The following is a 13,945-nucleotide window of genomic DNA, read 5'->3' on the forward strand; positions in this document are numbered from 1 at the left end:
GGAAAACTGGCAGCTGCTGCGTTTTAGAATCAGGTTTAATATCACTGGCATATTATGAAATTTTTTTCAGCAGCAGTATGATGCAGTACATAATGAAAAACTGAATTACAATAAATAAATATATTTGTGTTATGTTAAATAAGTAGTGGTTAAAAGTAGTGAGGTCGTGTTTATGGGTTCAGTGTTCCATGTCCATTCAGAAATCGGATGGCAGAGGGGAAGAAGCTGTTCCTGAATCGTTGAGTGTGTTCCTTCATGCTCCTGTTTCTTGTATGAATTGTTCTTATGGATATCCACATTCAGTGCATTACGTTTGCTTTTGGACTCTAACTGAAGGTGTTCTGTTTGAAGAATTGTTTGTCCCTAAGGACTGAGCAGTTGCTTTTCTTTAAATGAGTTGTGTCTGCAGCCAGTTGAGAATGAGGCGAAATAGATTATCTCCCCACTGGTTCTTAACCCCTGTCAGGGTTGTGTCTGCAATATACTTCAGGATTTATACAGCTCAGACTTGGATGGTATTCGCAAGCTGAGGATGGACATTGAAGGCTCGTGTGTTATACCCTTAGTGTTTCCTGTGGCTAGTGTTTAACATAAAGGAGAATTTGTACATCTGCTATTGGGGTATCTAAGCATTGACCAGCAACAGGTTTCATATGTCTTGATGAACCTAAAGCATCACATGGTCATTCACATCTGCCAATAAAGTATGACTTGCCAGTGGCACCTGATACTTGGTGGTTAGAGAGGTTGGTAACTGGCTGGTGGAAGAGTGATTTTTAATAATAACTTCTTTCAGATTATTGCTTGTCTACTGAATGGGGAACAAATTGTCTTAATTTAAGCTCATTCCCAGATACTAGGAAAAAGAATTTTGCAAGCGTGAAAACCTTAAAGCTATCCAGATCCAAAGGTGTTATTTAAGATTTGGTTAACTTTCTCCATGAATGGGAGTTGTTTAGTGCCCTAATTTTTTAAATTATTGAATTATATAATGACATTAAAGTGCATTAGCCAGCCCGCACTAATTATAATCCATGACTTATCTCAGGATGGTGGGCTCAGTTTGAGATGGCCTTTAACTATAGACTAGAGGGCTCAAGTCACATAAAATGGAATGTACTTTTGTTATTTTTGGCTGCAAATTAAAACAGTAGTTCTCTCTTTTGAATCTCAGTTGTCACTTAGTGCAGGTATGAGGAGTGAATCACTAGAACATAAAACGGTACAGCACAGGAACAGGCCTTTCATCCTAAATGCTGTACCAAACTAATTAAATTAGTAATCGAATGTCCAGCTGAACTAATCCTTTCAACCTACACAATGTTCATATCCTTTCAGTTTCTGCATATTCACATGTCTATCTAAAATCCTCTTGAACACCTCTATCATATTTCCTTCCAACACCAATCTTGGCAGCACATTCCAGGTACCCATCAGTCTGTGTGTGTTTAAAAAAAAAATTTTAATTTTAAAAATTCCCTATCCATCTTCTTTGAATCTACCTCCCTCCACCTACTTGCATACGGTCTGGTATTAGACATTTCAATCCTGGGAATAGGATACCTGCTGTCTATCTATGTCTCATCATCTGTAAATCTGTATCAGACTCCCTTTATCCTTTGCCGCTCCAGAGAATATCACCCAAGTCAGTCCCAACTTCTCCTTTTAGCATATGCCCTCTAATGCAAACAGAATCGTGGTAAACCTTTTCTGCACCCTCACTGAAACCTGGATATCCTTCCTATAATAGAATAATCAGATTTGAATGCAGTACTCCAGATGAACTCAAACTAGGGTTTTATATAGCTGCAACATAACTTCCGAACTTTTAAACTAATTTCTTCAACTGATAAAGGCAAGCATGCCATATGCCTTCTCTACCACCCTATCAACTTGTGCAGCAACTTTCAGGAAGATACGGACTTGGACCTCAGGATCCCTCTACACATCATCACTGTTAATGGGACTTGCCATTAGAAGCATACTGTCCCTTTACATTTGATCTTGCAGAGTGAAACACTTCACATTTGGCCAGGTCAAACTCTATCTGCCATTTCTTTGCCCATATCTGCAACTGATCTACATCCTGTTGTATCCTTTGACAGGCTTCTGCACTATCGACAAGGCCACTGATCTTTGTACTGGCTGCAAACTTACCAACCTTCATCTGCAATGCCTAACAAAGGCAAGGATTAATCCGTTTAGGCTCATGTTTGGTGCAGATCAGTGACCTTTTGTTTCTTGTACATTTTACAAATATGAGAAATGATTATTAGATTTCATTGACTTTGAAACATGCATTTAGTTGATAGTCTAAGGACAATGAAGGTGGTCTCTCTTTACTTCTGACAGTTGGTGGTGATGCCCTACCAAACACTGCTTCACAGCTCGACCAGGCAGGCATCTGGCATTAAACTGAAGGGACAGATACTGGTGATTGACGAAGCACATAACCTGATTGATACCATCACTGCCATTCACAGCTACATGGTGACTGGGTCACAGGTGGGTACTGTTCATTCAGAATCTTTGAACAACACAGTACAGGAATCTTTTCAATCTCCCCACTATTCCTGACTCGCTGTTTAATTAGTCCCAGCCTCTGCTCTTCACCACCCTCCTACCAACTTTTTAATCTTTTTGTACCTTTGCAAATTTCATTATTTTGTGGCGTATATTACAGGGCCCAGCTACTATCCAGGCTGAAATCAACTAAGTTAGAACTGATGAGATATTAACCTGTGATTTTATTTGCAATGTTTTTTATCATGGGAACTTATAGAGTCATAGAATACTACAGCACAGAAACAGGCCTTTTGGCCCATCTAGTCTATGCCGAACTATTATTCTGTCTTATCCCACATCGACCTGCACCTGGACCATAGCCCTTCATAACCCTCCCATCGTGTACCTATCCAAAAATATTGTAAATGCTGAAATTCAACCCGCATCCACCATTTCTGCTGGCAACTCGTTCCACACACACCACCCTCTGAGTGAATGAGTTCCCCCTCAAGTTCTCCTTAAACATTTCATCTTTCTCCCTTAGCCCATGACCCCTAATCCTAATCTTACCCAACTTCAGTGGAAAAAGCCTGCTTGCATTTACCCTATCTATACCTCTCTTAATTTTATATACCTCTATCAATCTCCCCTCATTCTCTTACATTCTGAATAAGAGTCCACGAGGTCAGACTGGATCACTGGGGCAGGAGCAGCAGCTCGTCATGAAGTTGCTAAGATAGATGCATGTTTGTTCCAGATGACATAGAACTGGGTAGCTGTGTGAAGCTTTTGAGGGGTGCAAAGACATGGAGAATTCTTTACCCAAAAGAGCTGTGTAGGCTAAGTTCATAGGTATATTTAAGAAGCTGATCAGTAAGAGTTTTCATTGTATTGAGGGAATCAAAGGATCACAGAATGAGTGCAAGAAGGTGGTGCTAATGTTAAAGTTCAGCCATGTTTTTGTTGAATAGCAGAGCCACAAAGGGAATGGATGACCCACATCTCTTATGTTCTTATGCATCACAGGTTGTGGGCACTGATTTCTTCAGAAAACAGTTGTACAGGAGCACTATGGTGCAAAAGCCAGCTTCTTTGGCTACAAAATCTGCGCCATCCAATCTAAGCCTGTTTTCCATTCCTTTTCTCATTCTTTATTCCATTCTGCCCTTTGTTCACACTCCTTGCATTTCAAACTTTCCATTCTCTCTACTCTCATCTTACCTTCCATGCTTATTAACATCTTGCCCAGTCTATTCTCAATTTACTTCCCATGTTTCTTATGACTGTCTTTAATGCTGTCCTCACTCCTTTAATAGTTCAAAGGTACAATTTAATGTCAGAGAAATGTATGCAATATACATCCTGAGTGCCGCAAAGAATGAACGACTGTTAAATGTTAGAACCTCAAAGTCTCCCCCAGCTTCCCCCCGCAGTGCGTAAGTGGCAGCAAGTAACAATCCCCCCTCCCCCCACCAGCAAAATAAAAGCATCGGCACCGAGCACTCAAGCGTGAGAAAAGCAATAGCAAAGACACAGACTTGCAGTGCCCCAAAGACTTAGCATTTCACCCGGTATTTGATATACCGCAGGTTCTCTCTCTCCCCAATAAGGGAGAAAAAGGTGTCTCCATTTTCCCAGCGAGCGGGGAGACTTAACAAACAACTCTCTGGTTTATGATGTTAAAAGTCCACCACATCGCTTTCTTTCAAGCTCTGTGCCTGAAGATCACAAAGATCCCAGGTCTCCAGGCACACAGTCGCAGGTACTCTGACTCCCCCGACGACACACGCGTTTCCTGTCATGACACCGACCCTCGATCCGCCTGCCTCCAGAGCCCTGAGATCCTAGGCTTCCGAATCTGAGCCGGCCAAGCCTTTGACATGCCAAACAACAACGGCCAGTTATGGAACCCCAAGAGCGGATCCCATTCCCGCATGCTAACCTTAGTTAGCATCTAACTCCAGGTCAGGGTCTTCAAAAGAACCCTGAAAGGGAAAAATAGAGATGTTAAAGATGGAAATAGAGCTGATTTTGAAGCTGCAAGCAAAGGAGTTGCTGTCAGGTGCCATTAACCTCTTCCGAATCACAAATACTCTTAAGATTATAATTGGTTTCTTCAGTGAGCAGCGACATAAATTGTTATATCATAAATGTCCTCTAAAACAAATGTTTTCTAGTTGTTCATGTACTGATTTTTGTGGGCTCAGCCAGAAGTTAGGAGAGGGGAAAAGCAAAGCGTTAGCTTCCGTAGGAGGCTATCTGTGATCAATTATAAATGGTACACATTGATGAGAAAGGGCATGTAGGAAGAGGAAAGTTCAGAGGATTACTGTCTACTGAATAATGTCATTGCAGACAAATCAAGTTGCATTATGATATATCCTTTTATGGCAAAGGCAGAGCTGACGACGCCAGGAGTGCCACGGTAGCATTGCTGTTAGCCCGATACTGTTACAGCTGGTGGCATCGCAGTTCTGAGTTCATTTCCGGTGCCACCTGTAAGCAGCTTGTATGTTCGCCCCGTGACCACGTGGGTTTCCTCCACGTGCACCGGTTTCCTCCTATGGTCCAAAGACATACTGGTTAATAGATTAATTGGTCATTGTAAATTGTTCCGTGATGAGGCGGCTGTTTAATAGATGGGTCATCACAGCTTGTTGGACCAGAAGGGCCTGATCTGTGCTGTACCTCTAAAAAATAATTTAAAAATTTAATGTCCATTCCTAATTACCCCTGAAGTTAATGGTGAGTTGCCACCTTGTATCTTCTGGAATTGAGAACAGCGAGAGGGGACTTCAGAGAAATTTACGGAGATAGATTCATGTATTTGAATGTAAGTGAGGTGCAGGGAAGGGGCTGTGTAAATGGGAGTGTTATGCAGGCACCTCTTTGAATACATGGTGAGAACAGAGATCCTTCATCTTTTACTATGTCTTTCTTTTCCTAGTTGTGCTGTGCTCATTCCCAACTCTCTCAGTATCTGGAGCGTTACAGGTAAGATATTCTCCATTGTGAGTTACGTAGAGTCAATAACTGCTCACAAAATAGTACTAGGTGGTCAAGTCAGCCATGCTGTGGGCTCCAGGTTTGATCTTTGGCCTGAGCTCTAGATTGTGGTTGGGAGAGAAATACAAAATTAATTGCGATCTTTGCTTCGTGACATTGGTGTTGGAAGAGGAAGACAGAACTGGGCTTTGTTAGGTTTAGTCTTGTGCGAAAGGAAGGCTATGGGAGAAATGCTGGTTGTTGACATGCCTTTGGGAATGAATCTTGGAAATGTAGGGGCAGAAAATTGCTAATTTAAAATTAAGCAATCTTATAATTCCATAGGAGTTAATTCTGTTATTAGCTTGAACATCTTGAGTACTATGCTCTGGTTTGTTTCCCAGGCTGATCTAATCAAGGGACTGGGAAGTTCTGGCTTCAAGATATACCTAACCAAAGTGCCTTTGACTCTGGAAGTATTACCATTTCTGAGTCTCGAGCAAAATTGAAGCCCTCTCTAATCACTCCTGGTAAATGGGAACTGAGACTACATCCACACTAGACCAGATAAATTTGAAAACGCCGGTTTCGAGTAAAAACGACAGGCGTCCACACTAGGCGTTTTTCAAAATATCTCTGTCCACACCAAAACGGATATTTGGGCGAATCTCCTCCTACCGGGCATGCGCAGACACATCTACAGAAAACAAGTGAAGAGGAAACGGTATAATATTTACGTTTCCGCTGCGGTGTTGTGCTATTTCCATGGGTCAAAAACTAGAGTACCTACAACAACAGCGAAAGAAAGTTTTCAAAAATGTCTTCGAGCAGTACAAAGAAAACCTCTGCTGAAAAAAGCAGATCAGACTTCTTCGTTTAGACAGACAGTGAAGTCGAGCTGTTTCTGCGAGTTACAAATGACTACAAAGTCAGCAAAGCAGTGGAGAATGTGGAGGGAGATGTTTAACTCCAAACAAGCTGTTAACATAGACAATAAAGTAAACAACACACGCATGAAGCCGTCCTGTACCCAAGATCAACAAGTGAGTGGAATCTTCTGCCGCCAGACCTGCGCAGTATTTCTGACATGAATATTTTTAAAGATAGACTCAATCAAATCAATTTAGGGGATCTAGTCAAAAAAGCTCACTTTACAATTTAACTCTCACGCCATTCACACCGACTGCACATTATAACAACCGTCCGGCAGTGCTTGCGCAGTACCAAGCAGAAGCAGAAAAAAGCATTGTTGTTGTGGTGTTGTCATGACAACGTTTTTAAATCTCACCGTTTACCCCGTCCACACTACAATGCGAAACAATCGTTTTCAAATTTACACACTCTGGAGAGTGTTTTCGAACATTTCCGTTTTCAGGGGATGAAAACGCCGTTTCAGTGTGGACGGAGGGTCAAAACAAAGAGAAAAGGCTTTGTTTTCAAAATTATCCGGCGTAGTGTGGACGTAGCCTGAGAATTCTGGTCTGAATTCTAGGATGATATTCAGAAAGTTATTTGTATGCATTGGAAGTTGAAAGTAAATTTATTATCAATGTACATGTATGTCACCCTATACAATCCTGCTTTTTATTTTCTTCTGGGCATACTCAATAAATCCAATAACCACAATAGTATCAATGAAAGACTGAACCGACAAGGCAGGTAACCGGTGTGCAAAATACAGCAAACAATGCAAATACGAAAAAGAAAGGGGAAAAAAGAAATAATAATGATACCAATAATAAAGAGATACTAAGGAAATATAAGATTCACATGAGATATGATCAACCTAACAAAAGCATTGTAGAATTTATAGGTGCACTAAAACAAAAGCTTGGGATGTACCAAACCAGACTAAAGAGATGCATGAAATGTGCCAGACAAAGCAAAGTGAATTATCAGTTCAGGAACAATGAAGAGGATTTTACAGAACACTGGAGCTAAACTCAGTGCACCAAAATGTCACCAACCCTAACACAGAACTACCAACAATATAGAGATAATGAACTTCTGGTCTAATATCTGGTTAAACAGGGTAATGCACAATCAAGCAGGGTTAGTGAGGGGAAAAAAAAGCACATTCACACAATTAAAGACATGCAAACAACTGAAGTTACAATAGATGTGCTAAGAATGGTTATAAAAAATACCCACAATTGGGAAAAGTACCAGCAGTGGTAATATTCATAATTATTGGTATAAAAAATTTACTTGCCTTTATCTGTACCTATTAATATATAGCAACAGTTTTCTTAAAAATCCTAAAGAAGTATCCAAATATTTCACAGAAGGCAAAACATATTTCTTACCTAAAGGAGAAATCACAAATGACCCATCAAAATATTGTCTTATTACTTGTTTACAAACTATATATAAAATTGTGACATCATGCATCTTGTAGCTAATCATCACTCACTTAGTCAATCACAAATTACTTACAGAAGACCAGAAAGGATATGGTCAGGGTATGAAAGGATGTAAAAGACCAACTGATAATAGATTCTGTAATTCTAAATCAAGCTCGGCAGAAAAGCAGAAATCTTACATGTTATATTGATTACCAAAATGCATTTCGTACCACACTCATGGTTACTAGAAGCTCTTAATGTATATAAACTACACCTAATACTTGTGAAATTCCTACACCATCTGATGAAGCATTGGCGTACTATGATTACCCTATCTACAGTGCCTTAAAAAGTATTCACCCCCCCCCCCAGGAAGTTTTCATGTTTTATTGTTTTACAACATTGAATCACAGTGGGTTTAATTAGGCTTTTTTTTACACTGATCAATAGAAAAAGACTTTTGTGTCAAAGTGAAAACGGATCTCTACAAAGTGATCTAAATTAATTACAAATATAAAACACAAAATAATTGCATAAATATTCACCCCCCCCCCCAGCTGCCTTTAATATTGCACACCAAATCATCACTAGTGCAGCCAATTGGTTTTAGAAGTCATATAATTATTTAAATGGAGATTTGTTTTTGGAGACCTGTGTGCAGTCAAGGTGTTTCAATTGATTGCAGTAGAAATACATCTGTATCTGGAAGTTCCAACTGCAGGTGAGTCAGTATCCTGGGAAAAACTACACCATGAAGACAAAAGAACACTCCAAGCAACTCTGTGAAAAGGTTATTGAAAAGCATAAGTCAGGAGATGGATACAAGAAAATTTCCAAGTCACTGAATATCCCTTGCAGTATAGTTAAGTTAATCATCGAGAAATGGAAAGAAATATGGCACAGATGTAAATCCGCCTAGAGCAGGTCATCCTCAAAAACTAAGTGATCGTGCAAGAAGGGGACCACCAGTGAGGGAGGCCACCAGGAGACCTATGACAACTCTGGAGGAGTTACAAGCTTCAGTGGTAGAGATGGGAGAGACAGTGCATACATCAACAGTTGCCTGGGTGCTTCACCAATCGCAGCTTTATAGGAGGGTGGGCAAAAGAAAGCCACTGTTTCAAAAAATATTCAGATAAAATCTCAGCTAGAGTTTGCCAGAAGGCATGTGAGAGACTGAAGTCAGCTGAAAGATGACTCTATGGTCTGATGAAACCAAAACTGAGCTTTTTGGCCATTGGACTAAATGCTATATTTGAACACCATACATCATCAATAACACACCATCCCTACTGTGAAGCATGGTGGTAGTTGCATCATGCTGTGCGGATGCTTCACTGCGGCTGTCCCTGGAAGGCTTGTGAAGGTAGAGGGTAAAATGAATGCAGCGAAATACAGGGAAATCCTAGAGGAAAACCTGATGCAGTCTGCAAGAGAACTGCGACTTGGGAGAAGATTTGTTTTCCAGCAAGACAATAACCCAAGCATAAAGCCAAACCTATACAGGAATGGCTTAAAGACAACAAAAGTTAAGGTCCTAGAGTGGCTAAGCCTTGGAGTCCAGACTTCAATTCAATTGAGAATTTATGGATAGACTTGAAAAATGCTTTTTCTTTAGGATCCCCAGGCAATCTGACAGAGCTTGAGCTGTTTTGTAAAGAAGAATGGGGAAAATTTGCAGTGTCCAGATGTATAAAGCTGATAGAGACCTATCCACACAGACTCAAGGCTGTAATTGCTGCCGAAGATGCATTCATTAAAGAGGTGCATACTTATGCAATCAGTTACTTTGTGTTTTTGTAATTAATTTAGATCACTTTGAAGAGATCTATTTTCACTTTGACACGAAAGAGTCTTTTTCTTTTCATCAGTGTCAAAAAAAGCTAAGCTAAATGCACTGTGATTCTATGTTGTGAAACAATAAAACATGAAAACTTCCAAGGGGGGGTGAATACTTTTTACAGGTACTGTATTAACAACCAAAGAAAGATCAACCACGGTTATCAAGTAAACAGAAGCATTTTCCAGGGCTACTCTACACCCACTTAAAGTTTTATCTAGCTTGAAACCTACTCTCTAATTTACTGAATTGGATGAAAATAGGGTATCAAATCAGAGACAAGCAAATGAATTACCCATTGATTCACCTGTATATGGATGATTTTAAAATTATATGCTTCTTCATCAGTAAAGCTAAAGGGATTTTCTAAATATATACACATGAGCAATGGCTCATGGACCTCTGCTTTCCTCCTCCTGAAGTCAGTAATCAGCTCCTTTGTCTTACTGACATTGAGTAAAAGGTGTATGGTTTTTAAAACTGCATTGAACTAGCCTAACTGGTATGAAAGGTGATTATGGCACGAAGGGGGCAATCACATTGTAACTCTTGGATCATTAATGAACTGCAAATTCCTTCCTCCTAACAGATCTTCACCAGGAAAGGGTAAAAATGTATAAACGTCATCACATTTTTAAAACTTTTCAGCTTGCTCTGAACCAATTCTACACCATTAATCATATGTTTGTTTGGTATCATTCCCATTTGTCCGGTATCTGCACTGACTGGATCATAGAAACATTGAAAACCTACAGCACAATATAGATCCTTCGGCCCACAATGCTGTGTCAAACATGTACTTACTTTAGAAATTACCTAGGGTTACCCATAGCCCTCTATTTTTCTAAGCTCCATGTACCTATCCAGGAGTCTCTTAAAAGATCCTATCTGTCCGCCTCCACCACCGTCGCCGGTAGCCCATTCCATGCACTCACTCTGTGTAAAAAAAACTTACCCCTGACATCTCTGTACCTACTTCCAAGCACCTTAAAACTGTGCTGTCTCATGTTAGCCATTTCAGCCCTGGGAAAAAGCCTCCGACTATCCAGATGATTAATGCCTCTCATCTTCTTATACACCTCTATCAGGTCACCTCTCATCCTCCGCCGCTCCAAGGAGAAAAGGCTGAGTTTACTCAACCTATTCCCATAAGGCATGCATCCCAATCCGGGCAACATCCTTGTAAATCTCCTCTGCACCCTTTCTATAGTTTCCACATCCTTCCTGTAGTGAGGTGACCAGAACTGAGCACAGTAATTCTGATCAGGGTCCTATGTAGCTGTAACATAACCTCTCGGCTCGTAAACTCAATTCCACGATTGATGAAGGCTAATGTACCATTAGTTGTCTTAACCACAGTCAACCTGCACAGCAGCTTTGAGTGTCCTGTGGACTCGGACCCCAAGATCCCTCGGATCCTCCACACTGCCAAGAGCCTTACCATTAGTACTATATTCTGCCATCATATTTGACCTACCAAAATGAACCACTTCACACTTACCTGGGTTGAACTCCATCTGCCACTTCTCAGCCCAGATTTGCATCGTATCAATGCCCCACTGAAACCTCTGACAGCCCTCCACACTATCCACAACACCCCCGACCTTTCTGTCATCCGCAAATTTACTAATCCATCCCTACACTTCGTCATCCAGGTCATTTATAAAAATCATGAAGAGAAGGGGTCCCGGAACAGATCCCTGAGGCACACCACTGGTCACTGACCTCCATGCAGAATATGACCCGTCTACAACCAGTCTTTACCTTCTGTGGGCAAGCCAGTTCTGGATCCACAAAGCAAGGTCCCTGTGGATCCCATGCCTCCTTACTTTCTCGATAAGCATTGCATGGGGTACCTTGTCAAATGCCTTGCTGAAATCCATATACACTATATCTACAGCTTTACCTTCATCAGTGTGTTCAGTCACATCCTCAAAAAATTCAGTCAGGCTCGTAAGGCAAGACTTGCCTTTCACAAAGCTCTGCTGACTATTCCTAATCATTTTATGCCTCTCCAAATGTTCATAAATCCTGCCTCTCAAGATCTTTTCCATCAACTTGCCAACCACTGAAGTAAGACTCACTGGTCTACAATTTCCTGGGCTATCTTCTCCCTTTCTAGAATAAGGGGACAACATCTGCAACCCTCAATCCTCCGGAACCTCTCCCATCCCCATTGATAATGCAAAGTTCATTGCCAGAGGCTCAGCAATCTCCTCCCTTGCCTTCCACAGTTGCCTGGGGTACATCTCATCCGGTCCTGGAGACTTATCCAACTTGATACTTTCCAAAAGCTCCAGCACATCCTCTTTCTTAATGTCTATATGCTCAAGCTTTTCAATCCACCGTAAGTCATCCCTACAATCGCCAAGACCCTTTTCTGTAGTGAATACTGAAGCAATTTAGCATCCAGTTTGCTAAGGTATTCTGTATTTGTTCACAGTGGCCAAAAGGGGCCACACTCCAGTCTTGGGTCAACCTCAGGCCCTAAGTTACCAAGTAAGCACACTGAGTGCTGGAAAATATCACTGGTAGCAGATCAACAATGATCTTAAACATTGCATGAGCAGGTTTAAAGGGCTGTGTAGGCCACTCCTATTTCATGTGTTAAGAATTTATTACTTTTAGCCAAGTCTTAGAACATATACTTTCACTTTATGTGCTTGTCTTTACAAATCATGATTATATTGTATTTTTATAGAATTAGTCCTTCTTACCTAACAAAATTCAGATGCTCACAAAACAGTCTAATGATTTTGATATTGAAACACTTTTTCTTTTGATATACAGAAGCAGACTGAAAGCAAAAAACTTGATGTACATCAAACAGATCCTTTATATCCTTGTTAATCTACTTAAAGTTTTAGGAGGTAAGGTATTGTAAGGCCTGTGCTTTGATTTGTACTGTTTCTGTTAGTACTGTGCAATACTCATCAGTCAATGACAAAATAACACTGAATTCTTGATCCATTTGGCATTTAGTCATTGATTTTGAAGATGTATTGTTTTGCATGCCAACTGAATTTTACTTATTGAAATGATACAAACTCACCAGTGGATGTTTTCATAGTAACCTGTGTGATGTGGCTCAACATTTGTTCTTGTAGAGCATGTTGGGAAAATCAGGCTTTATTTTTGTTTTTGCTGGATACATTACCACTTCACAATCACTACCTTTGTTCCATAGATTCACCACCCTCTAGCTAAATAAAAGTCCTCATCTCTGCACTAAAGGGATGTCCTTCCATTCTGATGTTGTGTTCTCTGGTCCTAGACTCGCACACGAAAGCAAACATCCTCTCCACAACCACTCTGTCTAGGCCTTTCAATATTCGATAGGTTTCAGTGAGATCCCCCCCCCCCCCCATTACTCTAAACTCCAGCAAGTACAGGCCCAGAGCCATCCAATGCTCCTCATACGTTAACCCTTTAATTTTTGGAATCATTCTCATGAACCTCTTCTGTACCTTCTCCAATGATAGCATATCCTTTCTTAGATAAGGAGCCCCAAAGCTGCTCCCAATACTCCAAGAGCAGTTTGACTAATGCTGTATAAAGCCTCAGCATCACATCCTTGCTTTTATGTTTTCATCCTCTTGAAATGAAGGCTAACATTGAATTTACCTTCCTTACCACTGACCCAATCTGCAAATTATCCTTGAGGAAATCCTGTACAGGGAGTCCTAAGTCCCTATAAAGTGTTAGTTTGCCTCCTCCCTCATTACAAATTGCAAGATTGTCAAAGATTTAAGTCTTTTCTATCCAGGAAAAAAAGTATGAATGTTTGATGTGCCCAGTCTCTGAAGGGAACCTAAATACAGCACAGCCATTGGTGTTACACTGCACAGCAGTCGGAAAAGGACATTGCCTACCAAGTAATATGCTCAAATGCTGGAGGAAGTCAGAAAGTCAGGGGAATAAGCAGGTTAATTTTCAGGCCAAGACCCATCATTTGGCTGTCACTAAGTCTCAAGCGACATGCTTACCCCACATTCAGCCATCAGACTGCTCCCTCAGTTAGCTGTGACCTGCTGTCTGAAGTCAAGCCATGCAGGGCAAGCATTTTTTGTGGATCATCAAGGATAGCTTTATGGACTTGAAAGGAAAAAGTGGACTGTAGCCATTGAAACCCACCAACAATGTGAACAAAAGACATTTAAGTTCAAAGCAACATCGTAATTTTCTTTATTTTCAGTATATATTTAACATTCACATGGGTTCTCAATTAAGGCACACAACATCTCTGTGCACTGAAGGAAGTTGATCGTCT

At 40.7% G+C, this 13,945-nt stretch overlaps 1 protein-coding gene across 2 annotated transcripts in view; it reads left to right on the forward strand.

The window, feature by feature from the left end:
- The window catches only part of ddx11 (DEAD/H (Asp-Glu-Ala-Asp/His) box helicase 11), an 81,351-nt gene that overhangs the window by 23,925 nt on the left and 43,481 nt on the right, over window positions 1-13,945 (forward strand). The window contains exons 10-12 of one of the 2 annotated variants that reach the window (XM_072268052.1): window positions 2,353-2,505; window positions 5,453-5,499; window positions 12,466-12,545. In XM_072268052.1, coding sequence (XP_072124153.1) covers window positions 2,353-2,505; window positions 5,453-5,499; window positions 12,466-12,545 — 280 coding nt within the window. The remainder of the gene's footprint in view (window positions 1-2,352; window positions 2,506-5,452; window positions 5,500-12,465; window positions 12,546-13,945) is intronic. The other variant, XM_072268053.1, reaches the window with a different exon arrangement.

Source organism: Mobula birostris, chromosome 9 (assembly GCF_030028105.1).
Source record: "Mobula birostris isolate sMobBir1 chromosome 9, sMobBir1.hap1, whole genome shotgun sequence".
Classification (NCBI taxonomy): Eukaryota; Metazoa; Chordata; class Chondrichthyes; order Myliobatiformes; family Myliobatidae; genus Mobula; species Mobula birostris.